The sequence below is a fragment of the Saccopteryx bilineata genome, chromosome 7 (genome assembly GCF_036850765.1).
Source record: "Saccopteryx bilineata isolate mSacBil1 chromosome 7, mSacBil1_pri_phased_curated, whole genome shotgun sequence".
Lineage (NCBI taxonomy): Eukaryota > Metazoa > Chordata > Mammalia > Chiroptera > Emballonuridae > Saccopteryx > Saccopteryx bilineata.
The window spans coordinates 89,473,445-89,496,125 of NC_089496.1; the positions used below are offsets into that span (position 1 = coordinate 89,473,445).

Consider the following 22,681-nt stretch of genomic DNA (forward strand, 5'->3'; position numbering starts at 1 on the left):
ACTTTAGTGGGCTACCAAAAGAATACAAAGACTGTAATTTGCTGTTTTTGTCTCTGGCACAGGGGGGGTGGTATAATTGACACTGTCTGTAAACAGTAATAATGCCAGATGTAACACAAAAAACAGGATTTCCCCCTCCCACCACCCCCTTCCCACCCCCTCTCATTATGACATTCCTTCTGAGATTATTCATCTTGAAGAAAAACACAGAAGCTTCCCTATAGTACATATGCTGCTATCAAATGGAACTGAGAGAGAATCCAAGTTTGCACTGACTCCTCTCTTATTCAAAGGAGGTGGTACTGTACTCAAGAAATATTCAGGTCCTTGCCAGGTAGCTTAGTTTAGAGCATCATCCCAATATGACAAGGCTGCTGGATCAGTCCCTGGTCATGGCACATACAAGCATCAACCAATGAAATGAATGCATAAGTGGAACAAATAAATGTTTCTCTCTCTCTCTCCAAAATTAATAAATAAAATTTTTTTTAAAAAGAATATTTAATTGTTTCTAACAGCTGAAAAAAAAATCAAGGAGGAGAAGGAATGAGAAAAGTATGGAATAGATATGTGACATGCCTGGGTCTGGATTAGAACAAGCCTCTCAAATGACCAAAAATATAATGAAAATAGAAGCACCCTAAACAAACTAAACATTTTTAAAAATTCATCTTGTGCTCAGCCTAAGGGCTCTTAAAAGATATAGGAAAAGATAAAGTTACCTGACCAGAGTTCCCGCCAGGTATAATGCAGGCGTACTCGACACTTCTTCTGGTAGCAAAGTAGCTTATGTACTATCTGAATGCAGCGTCTGTAACAGAGAAAGTGAAGAAGTAGGGTAATCCTAAGAATATGGTACAACTTGCCTGACCAGGTCAGTGAATGGAGCATCGACCTGGGATACTGAGGTTCCGGGTTTGAAACCCCAAAGTCACCAGCTTGAGCAGAGGCAGATAATGGTAGGTTGAGGCCCCAGGCACAGAAGAAAACATTGGGCCCCTTACATTAGAAAAAAGTGTAAAGTTGGGGTTTTGGGGGCCCTTCAGAAGTTGGGGCCCAGGGTGCATGCCTGGTGCGCCCGCCATTAAATCCGCTTCTGAGCTTGAGCACATGCTTGCCAGCTTGAACACAGGCTCACTGGCTTGAGCACGGGATTGCCGGATTGAGTGTTAAGGTTGCTGGCTTGAGCCCAAATTTGCTGGCTTGAGCAAGGGGTCACTGGATCAATTGGAGCCCCCAGACATGGTATGTATGAGAGCAATCAATGAACAACTAAAAGTGCCACAACTACGAGCTGATGCTTCTCATTTCTCTCCCTTTCTATCAGTCTGTCTCTCTATCTCTCTCTCTCTTGCAAAAAAAAAAAAAAAAAAAAAGAAAAGAAAAGAAAAAGAATACAGTGCAACACACCGAAGATATGCTTTCTTTAGTGTGGCAGCTTTGCTCAGGCGACAAAGATGCTGAATATAAATCTGCACACATGCAAAAGAAAGGAACTTCTACCTGCAGCCTACCAGAGGGTAAATATCCTCCCACACACATATATATTATTTGTACTGATTCTCCTTATCAGGAAGAAAAGGGGGCTATAACCACAATAGATCAATAATCAATTAGGCACTACTGATAACATTCCCTTGAGTAATATCTTTCCTTGTAGGTAGGATGCACCAATGGACCAGAATTAGACTACTCCATTCAAAGTTGCAAACATAGGTTGCAAAATCATATTAAAGACCATATTTCTTTAGATCTATTTAAATTTGTTTTCAATTTAAATTACATTTTAAATAAGATTTACATTAAATTAATTTGTAATTAAGTTAAATTTATTTACATTAAAAGTTAAATTAGCCTGACCTGTGGTGGCACAGTGGATGGAGCATCGACCTGGAAATGCTGAGGTCGCCGGTTCGAAACCCTGGGCTTGCCTGGTCAGGGCACATATGGGAGTTGATGCTTCCAGCTCCTCCCCCCTTCTCTCTCTCTGTTTCTCTCTCTCCCTCTCTCTCTCCTCTCCAAAAATGAATAGATAAAATTAAAAAAAAAAAAGAAAAAAAAAAAAAAAGTTAAATTAAGGTCCTGGCTGTGTGGCTCTACTGGTTAGAGAACCATTTTGATATACCACTGTTGTGAGTTTGATCCCCAGTCAAGGCACATATAAGAATCAACCAAATGAATGCATAAATAAGTGGAACAACAAATTGATGTTTCTCTCCTTCTCTCTAAAATCAATAAATTATTTATTTATTCATTCATTCATTTATTTATTTATTTTTAGTGAGAGAGAGGGACAAACAGGGACAGACAGACAGACAGGAAGGGAGAGAGATGAGAAGAAGCAACTTGTAGTTGGGGCACCTTGATTGTTTATTGACTGCTTTCTCATATGTGCCTTGATGGGGGGGAGGCTCCAGCAGAGCAGTGACCCCTTGCTCAAGTCAGTGACCTTGGACTCAAATCAGTGACTTTGGGTCCAAGCCAGTGACCAGGGGTCATGTCTATGATCCCACGCTCAAAGCAGGGGCCCTGCACTCAAGCTGGTGAGCCCATGTTCAAGCCGGATGACCCCACGCTCAAGCTGGCAACCTTGGGGTTTCCAACTTGGGTTCTTAGCATCCCAGGCCAATGCTCCTATCCTCTAGACCAGGGGTCCCCAAACTTTTTACACAGGGGGCCAGTTTACTGTCCCTCAGACCGTTGGAGGGCTGCCACATACAGTGCTCCTCTCGCTGACCAACAATGAAAGAGGTGCCCCTACCAGAAGTGTGACGGGGGCTGGATAAATGGCCTCAGGGGGCCGCATGCGGCCCGCAGGCCGTAGTTTGGGGACACTTGCTGGACCACAGCCTAGTCAGGTCATAACATTTTTGTTTGTTTGTTTGTTTTTTTAAACTTTTGTGTGAGCAGTTTCTTTTCTATTTATTTATTTATTTATTTATTTATTTATTTATTTATTTATTCATTTTAGAGAGGAGAGACAGAGAGGAGAGTGAGACAGGGGGGAGGAGCTGGAAGCATCAACTCCCATATGTGCCTTGACCAGGCAAGCCTGGGGTTTTGAACCGGCGACCTCAGCATTTGCAGGTCGACGCTTTATCCACTGCACCACCACAGGTCAGGCCATAACATTTTTTTTAAGTTAAATCAAAATTTTGCCTGACCTGTGGTGGTGCAGTGTATAAAGCATCAACCCAGAACACTAAGGCGGCCAGTTCGAAACTGGGAGGTTACTAGCTCTGAACACCAATTTGTTAGTGCAGGGTTGCTGGCTTGAGCTGACGGAGCCAGGGGGAGATATAATCCACATGATCCCAAAGCTTGCCAGCTTGAGCCCAAAAGGTCGCCAACACAAAATGCCCAGGGTTGCTGACTTGAGCAAGGGGACACTGGTATTGCCCAGTCAAGGCACGTATGAGAAGCTCAATGTACAACTAAAGTGAAAGCAAGTGCGAGTTATGATTCTTGCTCTCTCTCTCCTACCTCTCTCAGAAGCAATCTGTAGCCTGACCAGGCGGTGGCGCAGTGGATAGAGCATCAGACTAGGACACAGAGGACTCAGGTTCAAAACTCCGAGGTCGCCAGCTTGAGCACAGGGTCACTGGCTTGAGCATGGGATCATCGACCTGTCCCCAAGGTCTCTGGCTTGAGCTCAAAAGTCGCTAGCTTGAGCCCAAAGGTTGCTGGCTTGAAGCCGAACATCATGGCTTGAGCCCAAGTTCACTGGCTCGAGCAAGGGGTTTACTTAGTCTGTTGTAGCTCCACAGTCAAGGCACATATAAGAAAGCAATCAATGAACAACTAAAAGTGCCACAATGAAAAATTGATGCTTCTCATCTCTGTCCTTTCCTGTCTGTCCCTATCTATTCCTCTCTCTGACTCTCTCTCTGTCTCTGTCAAAAAAAAAAAAAAAAAAAAAAGAAAAGAAATAAGGTACTAATACATGTTACTACATGGATAAAACTTGAAAACATTAGACTAAGTAAAAATAAGTCACTAAAGGTCACATATTATATAATTTCATTTATATAAAATGTCCAGAGTATTACCTGTGGGAGGGAATGAAAGGAAGGGAGTAAAGAGAGATAAATATATAGGGATGAAAAATGATTTGACTTCAGCTGGTGGCACACAACTCTATCAACAGTTCAAATGCTATAGAGATGTTCTCCTGAAACCTATGTAGTCTTATTGATCAGTATCAACCCATTAAATTTAATTTCTAAATTTTGTTTTACTTATCTTTTTTTTTTTTACTGAGAGGTGGGGAGGCAGAAAGACAGACTCCTGTATGCACCCCAACCAGGATCCACACAGCAAGCCCACTAGGGGGCGATGCTCTGCCACCGAGAGCATTGCTGGTTGCAACCAGAGCCATTCTAGCGCCAGAGGTGGAGGCCATGGAGCCATTCTCAGCACCTGGGCCAACTTTGCTCCAGTGCAGCCTTGGCTACAGGATGGGAAGAGAGAGATAGAAAGAAAGGAGAGGGGGAAGGGTAGACAAGCAGATGGGCGCTTCTCCTATGTGCCCTGGTGGGGATTTGAACCTGGGACTTCCACACACCAGGCTGACGCTCTACCATTGAGCTAACCAGCCAGGGCCCTAATTTCTAAATTTAAAAAAATAAATTGCTTACCCAGAGCCTGACCAGATGGTGGTACAGTGGATAGAGCATCAGACTGGGATGCGGAGGACCCAGGTTCGAGACCCCAAGGTCACCAGCTTGAGCGCAGGCTCATCTGTTTGAGCAAAGCTCACCAGCTTGGACCCAAGGTTGCTGGTTCGAGCAAGGGGTTACTCGGTCTGCTGTAGCCCCATGGTCAAACCACATATGAGAAAACAATCAATGAACAACTAAGGTGTCACAACAAAAAACTAATGATTGATGCTTCTCATCTCTCTCTGTTCCTATCTGTCCCTATCTATCCCTCTTTCTGACTCACTGTCTCTGTAAAAAAAAAAATTAATTAATAAATAAATAAAATAAATTGCTTACCCAGAAAAAAATAAAATAAAATATCCACCAGAATAGACAAATATATACAGAAAGTAAACTGGGATGGAGAGGGGCAGAAATAGAGGCCCAAAGCTTGGACTATAACCCTTTGAAGCTCCAGGCTCATCACATAAACCAAAAATTAAAAAGAAAGAAACTTTCACCTGACCTGTGGTGGTGCAGTGGTTAAATAATTGACCTAGAATGCTAAGGTCACTGGTTCGAAACCCCGGGCTTGCCATGAGAAGAAACTACTACTATGAGTTGATACTTCCGTTCCTCCCCTCTTATTCTATCCTCTCTCTAAAATAAATAAATAAAATCTTTTTTTAAAAAAAGAAAAGAAACTGTCATACCTATCTTGATTCATTTATTCAACAAGTATTGACTGTATGTCAACTAAACATTTAGCACTTAAGTCTTCCTAGAATTAAGTTGTCAAGTTCCTCGAAACTGGATCCAAATAACCAGCTCCTTTCAGGCAAATCAAAGAGACTCTTTCTCTTGAAACTGTTCTGACATGAAAGAATGAGGCAGAGGCAGCCAACTAAATGGGAGATGATATTTGCAAACAACAGCTCCAATAAGGGGTTAATATCCAAAATATATAAAGAACTCATGGCCCTGGCCGGTTGGCTCAGCGGTAGAGCGTGGGCCTGGCGTGCGGGGGACCCGGGTTCGATTCCCGGCCAGGGCACATAGGAGAAGCGCCCATTTGCTTTTCCACCCCCCCCCTTCCTCTCTGTCTCTCTCTTCCCCTCCCGCAGCCAAGGCTCCATTGGAGCAAAGATGGCCCGGGTGCTGGGGATGGCTCCTTGGCCTCTGCCCCAGGTCCTAGAGTGGCTCCGGTCTCGGCAGAGCAACACCCCGGAGGGGCAGAGCATCGCCCCCTGGTGGGCAGAGCATCGCCCCTGGTGGGCGTGCCGGGTGGATCCCGGTCGGGCGCATGCGGGAGTCTGTCTGTCTCAGAAAAATACAAAAAAAAAAAAAAAAAAAAAAAAAAAAAGAACTCATAAAGCTCAGCAACAAACAAGCAAACAATCCAATTAAAAATTGGGGAGAGGCCTGACCTGTGGTGGCGCAGTGGATAAAGCATCGACCTGGAAATGCTGAGGTCGCCGGTTCGAAACCCTGGGCTTGCCTGGTCAAGGCACATATGGGAGTTGATGCTTCCAGCTCCTCCCCCCCTTCTCTCTCTCTGTCTCTCCTCTCTCTCTCTCTCTCTCTCTCTCTCTCTCTCTGTCTCTCCCTCTCCTCTCTAAAATGAATAAAGAAAAAAAATGGGGAGAGGACATGAACAGACACTTCTCCCAAGAGGACATACAAATGGCCAACAGATATATGACAAGATGCTCATCTTCACTAGCTATTAGAGAAATACAAATCAAAACTGCAATGAAATACCACCTCAAACCTGTTAGATTGGCTATTATCAACAGACAGGTTATAACAAGTGTTGAAGAGGGTGTGGAGAAAAAGGAACCCTCATTCACTGCTGGTGGGAATGCAAATTAGTACAACCATTATGGAAGAAAGTATGGCGGTTCCTCAAATAACTAAGAATAGAACTACCATATGACCCAGCAATCCCTCTATTGGGTATCAACCCCCAAAATTTGAAAACATTGGTATGTCAAGACACATGCACCCCCATGTTCATCACAGCATTATTCACAGTGGCCAAAACATGGAAACAACCAGTGTCCCTCGATACAGGATTGGATGGAGATGTGGTACATATATACAAGGGAATACTACTCAGCCATAAGAAATGATCACGTATTGCCATTTATGACAACATGGATGGACCTTGAGAACATTATACTGAGTGAAGTAAGTAAATCAGAGAAAGCTAAGTACTGTATGATTTCACATGTAGCTGGGATATAAAACTGAGACTCATGGACATAGATAAAAGTGACGTGGTTACCAGAGGGAGGGGGATATGGGGATGTGGGGAAAGTGGAGGATGGGCAGGGTGAAGGGAGTAAAGACAAACATAAGATGACAAAAATTATTTGACTTTGGGTGATGGGTATACAACATAATCAACAGTTCAAATGCTATAGAAATATTTACCTGAAACCTATGTACTCTTATTGATTAATGTCACCCTGTTAAATTTAATTAAAAAAAAAAAAAAGAATGAGGCAGAAAAAACAAATACAAAAGAAAATAAACAAGGCAAAGGGGTATAGCAAGAAGTGGCTCCTTTCTACCTAATATACCCAATTGCAATTCAACTGAATGACAGCTTCAAGTAAAGAATACTTCTAGAGGCCTTGGCAGTTGGCTCAGCAGTAGAGCATCGGCTCGGTGTGTAGAAGTCCCGGGTTCGATTCCCCGCCAGGGCACACAGGGGAAGTGCCCATCTGCTTCTCCACCCTTCTCCCTCTCCTTTCTGTCTCTCTCTTCCCCTCCCGAAGCCAAGGCTCCATTGGAGCAACGTTGGCCCAGGTGCTGAGGACGGCTCCATGGCCTCCGCCTCAGGCGCTAGAATGGCTCCTAGAATAGCTCTGTTTGCAGAGCTATTGGAACAACAAATGGATACCTCTCCCTCCTTCAGTCTCTCCCTTTCTTTCTCTCAAGTCAATCAGTAAATAATAAAAAAAAGTATTAAAAAGGAAAAGCAAGGTCTGCTACATAGTTCTCTCATAAAATTGTATCTGAAAGACTCCTATTTAGAGCTATAGGGTTTGGGAAGAACAGATTCTTTACTTGAAGCTGTCATTCTGGTGCAACGGCCCAGATGCCAGATGGGCAGAGCATCACCCCCTGGTGGGCATGCTAGGTGGATTCCGATCGGGTGCATGTGGGAGTCTGCTTCCCAGCTTCTCACTTCAGAAAAATACAACAACAATAAAACACAAAAAAACTTCTAGAGGTAGGTCTAAGACTCTCTCAGGTCCCATAGCTTTAATCTGAAAAAAAAAAAAGAATATTCTGAGGTCCTAGTAACTTCAGCAGACACCATACCAATCTGTAGGGTATCAAGTGGACAGTTCACAGAATCAAGCAAAAATGGGGGTAGCTAATTTCTTGGGCCTCTTAGCAGAGCTGAAAAGAAGGCAAAACAAAATAAACAACAAAAAAATACTACCAACTTCCCTCTATGGAGTGAGAGCCAAAGATATTAGCTAAAGAAAGCAAAGTGCCTGACAACATACCAAAGACATAAATGAAGTAAACTAAATTTGTTAAGTTAAAATCCTGGAAGTTTTCAAAATATTCCCAATAATGGGCCTGCACTGTTACTTTATTTGTCTATTCTCCTCGTCCCCTATTCACAGCTCTCTGTTCTTCCCAAACCCTATAGCTCTAAATAGGAGTCTTTCAGATACACTTTTATGAGAGAACTATGTAGCAGACCTTGCTTTTCCTTTTTAATACTTTTTTTTATTATTATTTACTGATTGACTTGAGAGAAAGAGAGGGAGAGACTGAAGGAGGGAGAGGTATCCATTTGTTGTTCCACGTAGTTGTGCATTCACTGGTCACTTCCTGTATGTGCCCTGATCGAGGATCAAACCAGCAACCTAGAGTCTCAGGATATTTTGCAAACCATACAGAACTATAAATTAATATATACATCAAAAACATTTTTAATTCCTTTATTCTGTAAATAAACTAAACTGTATCAAAACTACTCACCAAAAGATATACATTGTAGTGGAAATCATCCTCCCAAATCATTTGTTCAGTTTTAGAAATCGTGATGTGATCTCCTGTTTGATACAGTTCTAGCTACAGGATGCCCTTATTTGAGCCATGATTTAATTTAGGAATATACAAATTCTCCTATCAATTTCCCCATTAAATTGATAGTCATTAGGTCCTGGATGCTGAAAGCTTTGCTGCAGCCAGCAACGGTGGCTGGATGCTGCCCAAAAATGACCACTCATGCACCGTACATTCCTGGATGCCAGCACTTCTTACATGGCCTGGATCTAGAGAACCTGCTTGACTTGGGCTCTTTTGATGCCATCTCAACACTGAGCCACTGTGGAGCAGCAGTGAGACACTACCTGTGTCTCCCACCCCTGCTGCCTCCAGCCTCTGGTAAAAGGCTATAGATATCTACCCTATACTGTTCCTGGCTCTTTTCCTGCCTCTGCAACCATCAAGTGACAACATTAGCCTTGTGGTTTCAACTTGCACTATTTTTTTAATTAATTTCAATGGGGTGACATTGATAAATCAGGGTACATATGTTCAGAGAAAACATCTCTAGGTTATTTTGACATTTGATTATGCTGCATTCCCATCACCCAAAGTCCAACTGTCTTTCGTCACCTCCTAACTGGTTTTCTTTGTGCCCCTCCCCTCCCCCAAACCCCTCCCTCTTCTCCCCCACACCCTGTAACTCCCACACTCTTGTCCATGTCTCTGAGTCTCATTTTTATGTCCCACCTATGTATGGAATCATATAGTTCTTAGTTTTTTCTGATTTACTTATTTCACCCAGTATAATGTTATCAAGGTCCATCCATGTTGTTGTAAATCAGTGGTTCTCAACCTGTGGGTCCCGACCCCCGCTGGGGTCGCGACCCACAGGTTGAGAACCACTATTGTAAATGATTCGATGTCATCATTTCTTATGGCTGAGTAGTATTCCATAGAATATATGTACCAAAGCTTTTTAATCCACTCATCCACTGACGGACACTTGGGCGGTTTCCAGATCTTCGCTATTATGAACAATGCTGTCATAAACATGGGGGTGCATTTCTTCTTTTCACTATTTACCTTAAAATTATACACTAGCTGAATGACTCCAGATTTCTTTCCTGAATATAGTCATTTCCTATTTCAACAAAGACACTTCTTATTGCTTTTTTAAGTGAGAGGAGACAGATTCCTACATGTGCCCTGACTAGGACCCACCTGGCAAGCCCCCTATGGGGAATGGTGTTCTGCCCATCTGAGGCCCTTGCTAGACAACTGAGCTATTTTTAGCACCTAAGGCAGAGGCTCTATTGAGCCATCCTCAGTGCCCAACTCACTTGAACCAATCGAGCCATGGCTGTGGGAGGGGAAGAGAGAGAAAGAGAAAGAAAAGGGAGGGAGAGGAGTGAAGAAGCAGATGGTCACCTCTCCTGTGTGCCCTGACCAGGAATTGAACCTGGGACATCCACAGGCCAGGTGAAGCTCTACCACTGAGCCAACCAGGGCAAAACATTTCCATTTTAATCTGATTTTTTTGTGGGGTCCAATGAGGTTTCTACTTTTCTTCTGGTGCCTATCCATAGATCTGGGACTCCTTGACTAAGTTTTCCATGTAAGAGTCAATTAAAGGAGAGCTGACTCCTCAATCCCAAATCCTATGGGTCTTCCCACCTCTTTCTCCCTCCCTCCCTCCCTTCCTCCCTCTCTTCCTCCCATCCTCCTTTCCTTCCTCCCTTCCTCCCTCCCTCCCTCCCTTCCTCTCTTTCTTTTTCTTTGATATAAACATCCTCTCCTGTTATTACTTTACCTACAGCATTTTTATACAGATATAAAATCATTTCATTTCTGATCCAGATTTTGGCTTTGAATATTAAGTCTTTCTATATTCCATATTTCTTCATATTTCACTAGAATTATAAACTTATCTGAAATGGTAGAAATTAATTTTGCTTTCAACCTCTCTTTCTGCTGTATGCTGCTGCAGTACATAATGAGAAGCAAAGCAACAACCTGGCCTGATGCCCAGCTGGGAGCAGATAAGTTCACCTAAAAAGGACTTGACGCTCCAAATGCCAAAAACTGGAAAGAGGATTGGAAGGGGGGAAGGAAGTTCTGGAAATATGCCCATGGACAGTAATAAAGAAAGTGAATTCAGCCTGAGGGTGGGACCTTCTGCCTAGCCTCTGTCAACTTGATGCCTCATTATCTTCTCCATCTTCTCTAACCTCAGGACATTATATTAGGGAGCAGATGGAAAAAGCAACTGAGAAAGCAAGGCAACACAAAAAATATTAGGAACTAGGGGGAGGAGGGAGTTAAAGTACTTAGTGCAGATCAGGTTCACTGGTGGGGATATAAAGGTTAGGTGGACAGATCCATACCTGTAACTCTATGTAATGAACACACAATCTTACCATGCACCTCCACCTTCAACTGTTCCCCATCATCCACTTAATCTCAGGTAAAGTTTTTACTAGCCTGCTACCCTCTTCCAAGCACTCTACACTCTAATCATCCTAAATTACTTTCTATTCACCAAATATGCCACATTTCGGAGACCTTGAACAGATTGGTCCCCTGCTCAGTGTGTCCTTCTCCCACTCCCCGACATAGGAAAATCCTACTATTTCTTTATGACTCAGGTCAAACACAACAACCTTCTGCAATCTTTTCTGATGCCCCAGTCAACATTAGTCACCCTCTGTCACTTATCACAGAGGTGATCAAGAGTGCAGCCTCTGAGGTCAGAGAGACTTGAGTTTCAATCTTAGTGACGCAACTTAGTAGGTATACAACTGCAGTAACCAGCCTGCAAGATGGCCCCCAGAGGTTCCCACCTCGACATTCATATCCTTGTTGAGTCCCTCCCCACACTGTGTCATGGTTGGTCTGTGTGCCCAGCAGAAATGGTATGTCATTTGAGATTAGGTTATAACAGACACTATGGCTTCCATCCTAGGCTCTCACTCTCTTTCTCTTTCTCTCTGATTACTTCCTTTGGGGAAAGCCAGTTGCCATGCCAAGCAACCCTATGGAAAGGCCCAAGTGGCAAGGAACTGAGGTTTGCCAACAACCATATAAGTCAGCTTGAAGTACATTCTCTAGCCCTAATAGAGCCTCAGGTGCCTGCAGCTCCAGCTAACACTTTGATTGCAGCCTCGTGAGAAACCTTATCCCAAAACTATCCAGCTAAGCTGCTCCTAGATTCCTGAACCACAGAAATTGAGATATTACATGTTTGTTTTAAACCACTAGGTTTTGAGGTAGTTTGTTACACAGCAATAGATAACTAATACACCTGAGAATAGATGGCAAGAGCCTAGGATTTATAGTAAGAAAATTTGGGTTCAAGTCTAGGCAATGGTGCTTATTGAAAGAATAAACCTGGGCAAAGCATTGCCAGAGCCTGAGTTTCCTTACTTGAAAAATGAGAAAACTGAGACTATAATAATATACTATAAATTAAATAGCACATCCTAAAACTAGAACATAAGATAATCAAGCTAGAAATAAAATTTCTAGCAAAGCAAATCTGATCCCTAAGGTACTGAAGTTCAGAGACCCATCTAAAACAAGTAGAAAACTTATATGATATGTGTTATAAAAAGCAACTGTTCTTTCCTTTTTTTTTTTTAAAGTGACAGGAGCGGAGATAAAGAGACAGACTCCAGCATGAAGCCCCGAGCAGGATCCACCTGGCAACCTCTGTCTGGGGCCAATGCTCAAATCAATTGAACTATCCTCAGTGCCCAGGGCCAATGCTCAAACTAATCAAGCCACTGGCTACAAGAGGGGAAGAGAAAAAAAGGGGGGGGAGAGGAAGGGGAAGAGAAGCAGATAGTCGTTTGTCATGTGTGCCCTGACCAGGGAATTGAACCCAGGACATCCATGCACCAGGCTGACACTCTATTCACTAAGCCAACCGGCCAGGGCCAAAAAGCATCTTTTCATCATCTTTGGGTTTTTTTTTGTTTTTTGTTTTTTGTTTTTTTGTATTTTTCTGAAGCTGGAAACAGGGAGAGACAGTCAGACAGACTCCCGCATGCGCCTGACCGGGATCCACCCGGCACGCCCACCAGGGGCTACGCTCTGCCCACCAGGGGGCGTTGCTCTGCTGCGACCAGAGCCACTCTAGCGCCTGGGGCAGAGGCCACAGAGCCATCCCCAGCGCCCAGGCCATCTTTGCTCCAATGGAGCCTCGGCTGAGGGAGGGGAAGAGAGAGACAGAGAGAAAGGAGAGGGGGAGGGGTGGAGAAGCAGATGGGCGCTTCTCCTGTGTGCCCTGGCTGGGAATCGAACCCGGGTCCCCCCGCACGCCAGGCTGACGCTCTACCACTGAGCCAACCAGCCAGGGCTCATCATCTTTGAATTGAAATAAAAGATTAGGCTAATTCTAAATACCTCAAAGATACGAAAAAATGTGAACTGAAGCCTACTTAACTAAAAGTAAAATCTGTATCATTTCAGACCTAGGACACCAAGACTACATAGCTTATAAGCAGTCTAAAAAAGCTGAAGTTCTACTCTATTCTAAGCAAAATCCTTTATATTACCTAGATCCCAGGCCTAGCATTAGAATGAAGTACACTGAGCCTCCTTTCTGTGTACCAAACTTCTCTCTTACTCAAAAAAATGGAGGTAGCAATTCCATTGTCAGACTCTATTCAGATGCTTTTTGAGGAATAAATATAATATACATATTTGAGATCACATTAATGTGGCATGGCTGTTTTTGGGCATGCTAGATTAAAAAAAAGGCAGAAACAGCAAAGGAGAGCAAAAGTCATAAGGCTTAAACTTTACTAAAGTATGATTTTCAAATGCTCCAGTTGTACAGGCTGTCAAGAATTGTGAAAGACAATAGGTCTCCTCAGGAGGCAGGAATCTCCCAGCCAGGGCACTGTATACATAATCTACCTAGGCAGCAGAGTTCCGGCTGGGCTGCTAGAACAATGTAAGCTAAGAATGAACCAGAAAGAAGCTCTCTTTGGCGTTCTCCTATCAACTAACTACTGCTGATCACTTTGATGCTAAGCCCACGGATGACTAAGACGCCTGCTGGTATTCGGTATCTTTGGATAAAACAGCCACCCATGATCACTGCTTCAATGCATCAGCCTTGCTCCTCATGCAGTGTGCCTACAAGTAATAATAAAGACCTGTGCAGGGTCCAAATTGTGGTTTGTACTTTTTCCCCCTTCTAGAAAGATGTATAATAAATCCAGGCCATAAAATGCTCCCCAACACATTTCCACACACAAATTTGTTTTTCCCCAAAGTGAAGTATACATAGAAATTTTGTGACTATAAATTCTATAAAATAGAATTGTACATATTAAATGAACCATGGTACTTACACATAGAGATCCATGGGAAACTCCTTCATCATGTGTGTTACAATAAATTCTACCATAAGGTCTAAATGGGGAAAAGAGAAAAATTAAATCAATCAGAATGGAATTCATTCCTTGCCTTTGAGTTGGAAAAAACCGTCTGAGTACATCTTGCTCTCATGCTGAGTATCATCCACTAAGCACATTCTTATTCACATGCACTTAAATTTATTTTATATAAGGCACTTTTGCAACACTTTTCACCACCTGCCACTTGTAAAGTAACAAGAAAATTAATTCACTCTCCTGCTTCCAGAAGGATACCTTGACCTGCCAATAAATTCAGATACAAGGGAGATTTCACTGTACAGATATTTCACATCATGGTACTAATGCAAAATGCCAGAGGGGAATCATATTCTGAGAACTTAGTGATGAGGTAGGCAGAAATTACCTCATCATGTAAGCAGAGATTCAACTCTAAAGCTATGTCTGTCTGTCTCATCTCACCATCACACTCAGTTTGACAGATATTGACTGAAACAGTCTGTGGGGCTTTGGGTCAATAGAAGTTTATTAGATAGTTTTAATCATTGTTTGTAAAATCAAGTAGATTTACGAACTAGGGCTGGATATCCAAATGAAATGGAATTAAGAGTTCATATCGTTCCCCTGAGGAAAATACAGCATTCTGACAAAATTACCTAAAGCTACAACCCCCTACCTGTCAGCTCCATCAGCCACATCTCAGCTTAATTTTTTACTCAGAGGAAGTTTTGCATGTCTGAATCTTAAACTTCAAGCCTCCTGGCCAGCTGACACATCAATCTGAACCAAGAAAGGGAGGGCAGAATCTGAAATCTTGATCAAGAGTAAGATGCTTTTACAATTGTAAACCATGTATCAGGTTTAGACCTAGCCATTTATCTCCCTTAGAAAGATCTTTTTCTTTGAATTAGATTACCCTTTAATTAAGCATTTTATTCACCGAAGTTGCTTTACCAAATTCAACAGAAAACATGGTTTCTTAGGCCAGGGGAGAAACATAACTAGTAAAAAGTCTTCTGAGAAAGAAGTATATCAGCCAGGATCTATCCTTCATCTAAATCAGGGGTCTCAAACTCGCAGCCCGCGGGCCGCATCCACAAAGTTCAAAATATTTTGGATAAAATTAAGTAAGCCTAGGGGCCTACTTGTATTTGCCGAACGGCTGTGATCTTGCTCTGCGGCCCACATGCTGAGTTGAGTTTGAGACCCCTGATCTAAATCGTGAAAACCTGTCACTGACTCAGATGCCAACTGCAATGATACTCACCCAGTACTGCACATACTAAAGGACGGCAGGGAAGGTTCTTATCTACTGCCTTCTTCCTGTGTCGCATAGGCTTCAAACAGAAAAAGAAATGAAATTAACAGAAACCTGAACTGACATCCAATGTCTCATCACCATGATTTTAATGCAAGTAAGATCACTACTAAAGAGATACTACTTTTTCTAACGGTTGGGGTAGGGTGGGTCAGGGAGGACTTATAAATGCTTCTCAGCTATCAATGTATGGCAAGCCTGTGATAAAAACACAATCCACAGCAAGACAACAGCCACAAAGGGTGCTGGAGCATACTATACAATGGGAAAGCTGTTGTTTTTTACTTTGATTTTATCTACACAGGAGAGATTACTAATAACAAAAGAGATATATTAATATTTTTCTTTGATAAAACAATAATCAAGAATAATAAAAGAGGACAAAGTGTGTAGAAGCAGCAACAGTGGCAGCTGCCACTGCCACTGTTCAGTTCAGTTATAAACCTCTGTAATATTTTTGAATGTTTTAGGAAATTTCCTGATCCTTCATATTCTATATCCATCACTACTCAGATGAATAAACAAAGCAGTATCTAGTCTTAACTAACCAAAGATCATACTATGTACATTTTGAAAACAAAAGGCTTAGGTCCACCTCCTTGTTGAAGTCTATGTTACTGATACATTCTAATATTAACACCATGGGTATGTGGTTACGGATCTTTCCCTCTTCTCTAGAATAAGAAACAGCTTCGTGATATGCAAAAAAATCCCATCTACAGGCATGGGTCGGCAGAACAGCAGTCAAGCAAGAGCCCTTTAGCACAGCATTCCACCCACATTTGTTCTAAGTAGGATCAATTTCATCCTCCCCAATCCTGTCAACACAAAAAAAATTTGCAATAAGAAAAAACAAGAAGCAGAAGTAATACCTACCATCTTATGTAAGTTTACTCGAAAATTCATGTTGTCGTCATGCAAAAATGCATTGGCATACTGATCCTAATAAAAATAAAAATATAGAGAAAAAGTAAGGAATGAGAGCTATACTTAAGAAAATCATGTTTATAATCTATTACACTTCCTAAAAGTCCTTGGACTTTAAGAGCCACTTTGAAGGACCAGTTAGAGAGTTAATGGGTTAAGCCTAGAGCCTTCATGTCAGACCCTACTTAAGCCAAGAGATTTCACTTTGGAGTAATTCTCAGTCTGTCTCTAACTGGTCAAAAATATCAAAGCAAATAATAATAAAAATTAAAACACAAGAAGTTGAGGCAAATGCTGAGAGGAATCTGTTTTCCGATCTCTCTTCCTCCCCATCTGTTTGTGGAGATGGAGACAGCTCTGTTTGTGACAGCTTGAAAGTTTTCATAGGAGCTGCAGGATGCATGTACACGCTCCACAAAAGGTTCTACAATCGAGAAGAAAGACCTGTAGTCCACCAGAATGGGCTTGGCATAGCAGGAGAAAACTGCTACACGGCAGCATGGCAGTAAGCAAGACCCCATCTGTCTCTGCCTTCCCTGAAGACCGATGGGAAATCAAAAACCTTTCATCATGGATCAGTAATAAAACATCCCCTGGCCCTTTCCCAACACCTTAGCCGAAGATCTGACATGCCTTCAGACTCCAATTACTTAGAGCTGTTACAATCTGCGAAATACAACTCCTTTAAAGATTTTCTTAGAAAGATTTTTGTAAAGCAATTACACCAGGCCCACTGCTAATCGGCAGCTCTTCTACAACCAGCTATCCCTAACCTGGTGAAAAGTAGACCATCTTTTCAGAGAACATAAAGGACTGAGAGAGATCTCTCTCTATTCCATGTGGACCACTTTTACTGTTGTAAGGAAGGGGGAGGTCAAAGCTATAAATTTAGCTCTAAATTGATTCAAGTTCTGCCATACCTGTGTTGCTACCAAAATCCAGGGTGAGTTCAGGCCTAATTAATCCAAGCAAAAGTAGCTCCTTATAAAGCCAAAGCAACTCTTCTTTAACTCCCTGGACTCTTTTTCGCCAAACTGCACTCAGCCCAACTTCACTCACTTTCCAGTTGCCCTCTTTGGCTTCTCTCCACTTCCCCTCACAGGACACCTGAGCTCCTTTTTTCATTTTGTGAAATGGAAAAGACCCAACATGAGCCGCTTCAAAGGGGCAGGATTCTTTTTTTCTAAAGAAAGTTAAGTCTCTTGTTTTAAACTATTAAGAGTTAGCCCTGGCTGGGTAGTTCAGTTGGTTAGAGCGTTGTCCTGATATGCCAATGTTGCAGGTTCCATCCCCGGTCAGGGCACATATAAGAATCAACCAATGGATGCACACATAAGTGGGACAACAAATCAGTCTGTCTGTCTCTCTTTTTTTTCTCTTTCTCTCTCTCCTGTCCTCTTACTCTAAAATTGATAAATAATATATAATTATATAAAGAATGAAAATACACTATTAAGAGCTAAAATCTTCCAGTTCTGAATTATAGCAGTTATATTATAATTCATAATTCATTAATTCATGCAGTAAATATTAATAAAGCCTCTACTATGCACCAGAAACTGAGAGTGGACTGGTGAAGGAGACAAAATATCTGCTACAAGAGCTTATATTCTAGCAGGAGGAGACAGATAATACAAAAGAGGCATATTTTCTCTCCCAAGCTTTGGGACCCTAAGGGGCAAGAAGGGCAGAAAAAGATAGCATTTTGTAAGAAATTAGCTAATACCAGAAGACTGGTGAGACCTACCTCTGCAATACACGTGAGGATAATCAGACAGAGTTTGCCGCTATGAAGCCGATGCTCATCTGTAAAATAAAAATAAAACCCTTCTCAGCCCTGGCCGGTTGGCTCAGCGGTAGAGTGTCGGCCTGGTGTGCAGGGGACCCAGGTTCGATTCCCGGCCAGGGCACATAGGAGAAGCGCCCATTTGCTTCTCCACCCCCCCCCTCCTTCCTCTCTGTCTCTCTCTTCCCCTCCTGCAGCCAAGGCTCCATTGGAGCAAAGATGGCCCGGGCGCTGGGGATGGCTCCTTGGCCTCTGCCCCAGGCGCTAGAGTGGCTCTGGTCGCGGCAGAGCGACGCCCCGGAGGGGCAGAGCATCGCCCCCTGGTGGGCAGAGCTCGCCCCTGGTGGGCGTGCCGGGTGGATCCCGGTCGGGCGCATGCGGGAGTCTAACTGTTTCTCCCCGTTTCCAGCTTCGGAAAAATACCAAAATAAATAAATAAATAAATAAATAACACCCTTCTCGCCCTGGCAGGTTAGCTCAGTGGTAGAGCGTCGGCCTGGCGTGCAGGAGTCCCGGGTTCATTTCCCGGCCAGGGCACACAGGAGAGGCACCCATCTGCTTCCCCACCCCTCCCCCTCTCCTTCCTCTGTCTCTCTCTTCCCCTCCCACAGCCAAGGCTCCATTGGAGCAAAGTTTGCCTGGCTGCTGAGGATGGCTCTGTGGTCACTGCCTCAGGTGCTCGAATGGCTCTGGTTGCAACAGAGCGATGCCCCAGATGGGCAGAGCATTGCCCCCTGGTGGGCATGCCAGGTGGATCCTGGTCGGGCGCATGCGAAGGAAGTCTGTCTGACTGCCTCCCCGTTTCCAACTTCAGAAAAATACAAAAAAATAAATAAATAAATAAAAATAAAACCCTTCTCTCTAAATCATCCAGACCATATTTCTCTAGAGAATAAAGATGTGTATCATCAAAAAGAACATTCACACTTTCCTTCCCCACAAAATTCATGAATGAAAATCAAGGTTTGCCCTGGCCGGATAGCTTGGCTGGTTAGAGCATCAGCCCGAAGAGCAGAGGTTGCCAGTTCAATCCCTGGTCAAGGTACATACAGGAATGAATTGGTGTTCCTGTCTGTCTGTCTTTCTCTCTCTCTCTCCCTTCTTCTCTGGCTGAAATCAATAAATGAAATAAAAAAAAAATTCTACTGAAATAATTCTTGCTTTTCTTCTAGGAAAAAGAATTCCCCAGATTTTTTTCTTAAATATTCTTGGTATTCTGATGGACAGCTAACCAACCTCCTTCCTGAAAGCCATCTAATTACTGTAATGGTTCTAGTGGGCCATGCCCTTTGCTTCTCTACAGTCAGGTCCATTCCCTTTCCAACTCTTCCCCATTCACCAGCTATAAGCACCACCCTCTATGAGCCCTAACAATTCACAGCAAATTGGCAGTGGAATCAGAAAGAAACTAGCTAGAAACCAGAGTCAAGCTCATGCTTCTCCTTGCACTGTGCACATTTTTTACAAACAGGAAAGCTGTGAACGCTTGATCACTCTTCTTCCCTCTAAAGTCATTTATTCTATAATACTTATTTAGTAGCTACTATATAGCAAGCACTGCACTGGACACTACATACATAGCAATGAACAAAACAAAGGCCCCTGGTCTCCCAGAACTCACAGTCTAGTTATTAAAAAATAAAACCACCTATGAACAAGAAAGAGCTGCTCTATCACTATCACCTCCAATCACCAGAAGCATCAAAGCTTATTTACTATCCAGGCTCTTTGTGCGTGAGGGTGTGAAATGGAGTAAGAAGAGAGTCGGTCCTTGCCGGATAGCTCCGCTGGTGGAGCATCATTCCAATATATAAAGCTTGCCGGTTCGATCCCCGGTCAGAGCACATACAGAAACAGCTTGATGTTTCTGTCTCTGTCTCTCCCTTCCTCTCTCTCTGAAATTAATAAATAAAAAATATTTAAAAAAATTTTTAATTAAAAAAAAGAAGAAGAGGGTCATACCAGCTTATCTAAAACAGATCATGCTTATGATGCTTCTTTTTTTTTTTTAGTGAAAGAGACAGAGGGTCAGAGAGAGACAGACAGACAGACAGGTAGAGAAAGATATGAGAAGCATCAATTCTTCGTTACAGCACCTTAGTTGTTCATTGACTGCTTTCTCATATGTGCCTTGACCAGGGGGCTGAGTTCCCAGGGCCTCAATTCAGTGTATTATATCAAGTAGAGCCAGTGACCCCTTGCTCAAGCCCACAACCTTCTGGCTCAAGCCAGCGACCATGGGGTCATGTCTATGATCCCATGCTCAAGCTGGTGACTATGCACTCAAGCTAGTGAGCCCACACTCAAGCCGGCAATCTCGGGGTTTCGAACCTGGGTCCAGGTTCCAGGTCAACACTTTATCCATTGCGTGACCTCCTGGTCAGGCTATGATGTTTCAAATTAGCCCTAACAGGATCCAGATTGAAGACCATTCTAGAGAGGTATATTAACAGATTACAGCACTATAGAAGTGAGCTAACAGTACTCACCCTAACATTAACCTGCTACTACCTCAAAGATGGAACTATCAACTAAAACCTGACAATTAGAAAATATCAAGGGGTTATGGTCCAGAAATACATTTACCTCTCCTCAGAGAGAGGCAGTGCAAAAAGAGTGCGATGACAATCCCTAGCTGACATTCTCCATAGCTTAAAGCGGAGCCCCTAGCAGCCAAAGAGAAGCACCCCTGACCCTGGCTGGTTGGCTCAGTGGCAGAACGTTGGCCTGGCGTGTGGAAGTCCCAGGTTCAATTCCCAGCTAGGGCATAGAGGAGAAGCACCCATCTGCTTCTCCACCCTTCCTCCTCTCCTTTCTCTCTCTCTCTCTCTTCCCCTCCTGCAGCCAAGGCTCCACTGCAGCAAAATTGGCCTGGGCACTGAGGATGGCTCCATGGCCTCTGCCTCAGGAGCTAGAATGGCTCCAGTTGCAACTGAGCAACGGCCCAGAGGGGCAGAGCATCACCCCCTGGTGTGCATGCCGGGTGGATCCTAGTCAGGCGCATGCGGGAGTTGATCTCTCTGCTTCCCTGCTTCTCACTTCAGAAAAATACAAAAAATTAAAATTTTTTTTTAAAAAAAGAGAGAAGCACCCCTGCCCAGGCAAATCTAGATTCATCAGACTCTTCTACCTCTACCTGTGGCAACAGAATTTGTCTGGCATTATCCTTCCTTCCCCCAAACCTGATAAGCTATTCCCACAGGAAAGCCTGCAGCTACTTCTCCACTTAAAAAAAAAAGTTTCTGGGGCCTGACCTGTGGTGGTGCAGTGGATAAAGTGTCAACTTGGAAACACTGAGGTTGCCAGTTCAAAACCCTGGCTTGCCTGGTCAAGGCACATATGGGAGTTGATGCTTCCTGTTCCTCCCCCTTCTCTTTCTCTCTCCTCTCTCCTCTCTCCTCTCTCTCTCTCTCCCCCCCTTCTCTAAAATGAATTAAAAAAATTTTTTTAAGTTCTGAATGCAAAAATAAGGCATATTTCATTATATTTTTTATTCAGAAAAGGATAATAAAAACTAAGTTTAATCAAACCACCCACTCATATCTGTTAAGACTTCGATGAATCAACTTGAAGTCTATGGGTAGATATACATGTATTTTAAAATATTTTTGCCTAATGTCTATTTTCAAGGTTAAGCAGATTCTTTTTTTTTTTTCTTTTTTCTAGAGGGAGAGACAGAGAGAGAGAGAGAGAGAGAGAGAGAGAAAGAGAGAAAGAAGAGAGACAGAGGGAGAGAAGGGGGGGAGGAGCTGGAAGCATCAACTCCCATATGTGCCTTGACCAGGCAAGCCCAGGGTTTCAAACCGGCGACCTCAGCATTTCCAGGTCGATGCTTTATCCACTGCGCCACCACAGGTCAGGCAGCAGATTCTTCTTTACAGTGACCACATTAAAGTCAGAAGAACCTCAAGAAAAGACGTTGAAAGCACAGCCATCAAGGGAGAGAGAATCACAAAATTCTGGAGAACTGAGAGAAAAGGAGTTATTGGCGGGGACACACAGGAAGCTTCAACAGCATTAATAATTACTTAAGTTGGGTAATAGGTTCACATATGTTCATTTTATTATTATACATGATAATTTATATTATTTATTATACTATAATAAACTTTATAACAATATTCATATATATTACAAGTATATTATTTTTTAAATATCTTTTTAGAGAGAGACAGAAAGGAAGGGGGGTGAAAGAGATGAGAAGCATCATCTCGTAGTTGCTTCACTTTAGTTGTTCATTGATTGCTTCTCATACATGCCTTGACCAGGTGGCTCCAGCCAAGCCAGTGACCCCTTAGCTGAAGTCAGAGGCCTTGGGCTCAAGCCAGCGACCTTGGGCTTCAAGCCAGTAACCTTGGGATCACGTTGATGATCTCCCGCTCAAGCCTGTGACCCAACGCTCAAATGACAATCCCATGCTCAAGCTGGCAAGCCCGCACTCAAACTGATGAGTCCAGGCTCTAGTCAGCGACCTCAGGGTTTCTAACCAGGGCCCTCAATGTCCTGGGATAATGCTCAATATACTGTGCCACCACCAGTCAGGCAAAAGTATACATATATTTTTAAAGTGTATTTTATAGATATCGAATGGGTAGATAATAAAGAA

General features: G+C 43.1%; 1 protein-coding gene across 10 annotated transcripts in view; it reads right to left on the bottom strand.

Annotated features, from left to right (window-relative positions):
* The window catches only part of ARMH3 (armadillo like helical domain containing 3), a 233,646-nt gene that overhangs the window by 137,541 nt on the left and 73,424 nt on the right, over positions 1–22,681 (bottom strand). For all 10 annotated transcript variants that reach the window (XM_066240272.1, XM_066240273.1, XM_066240279.1 and 7 more), the window contains 5 exons: positions 18,037–18,095; positions 16,239–16,304; positions 15,312–15,381; positions 14,021–14,081; positions 723–811 (listed from right to left, as the gene is read on the bottom strand). In XM_066240272.1, coding sequence (XP_066096369.1) covers positions 723–811; positions 14,021–14,081; positions 15,312–15,381; positions 16,239–16,304; positions 18,037–18,095 — 345 coding nt within the window. The remainder of the gene's footprint in view (positions 1–722; positions 812–14,020; positions 14,082–15,311; positions 15,382–16,238; positions 16,305–18,036; positions 18,096–22,681) is intronic.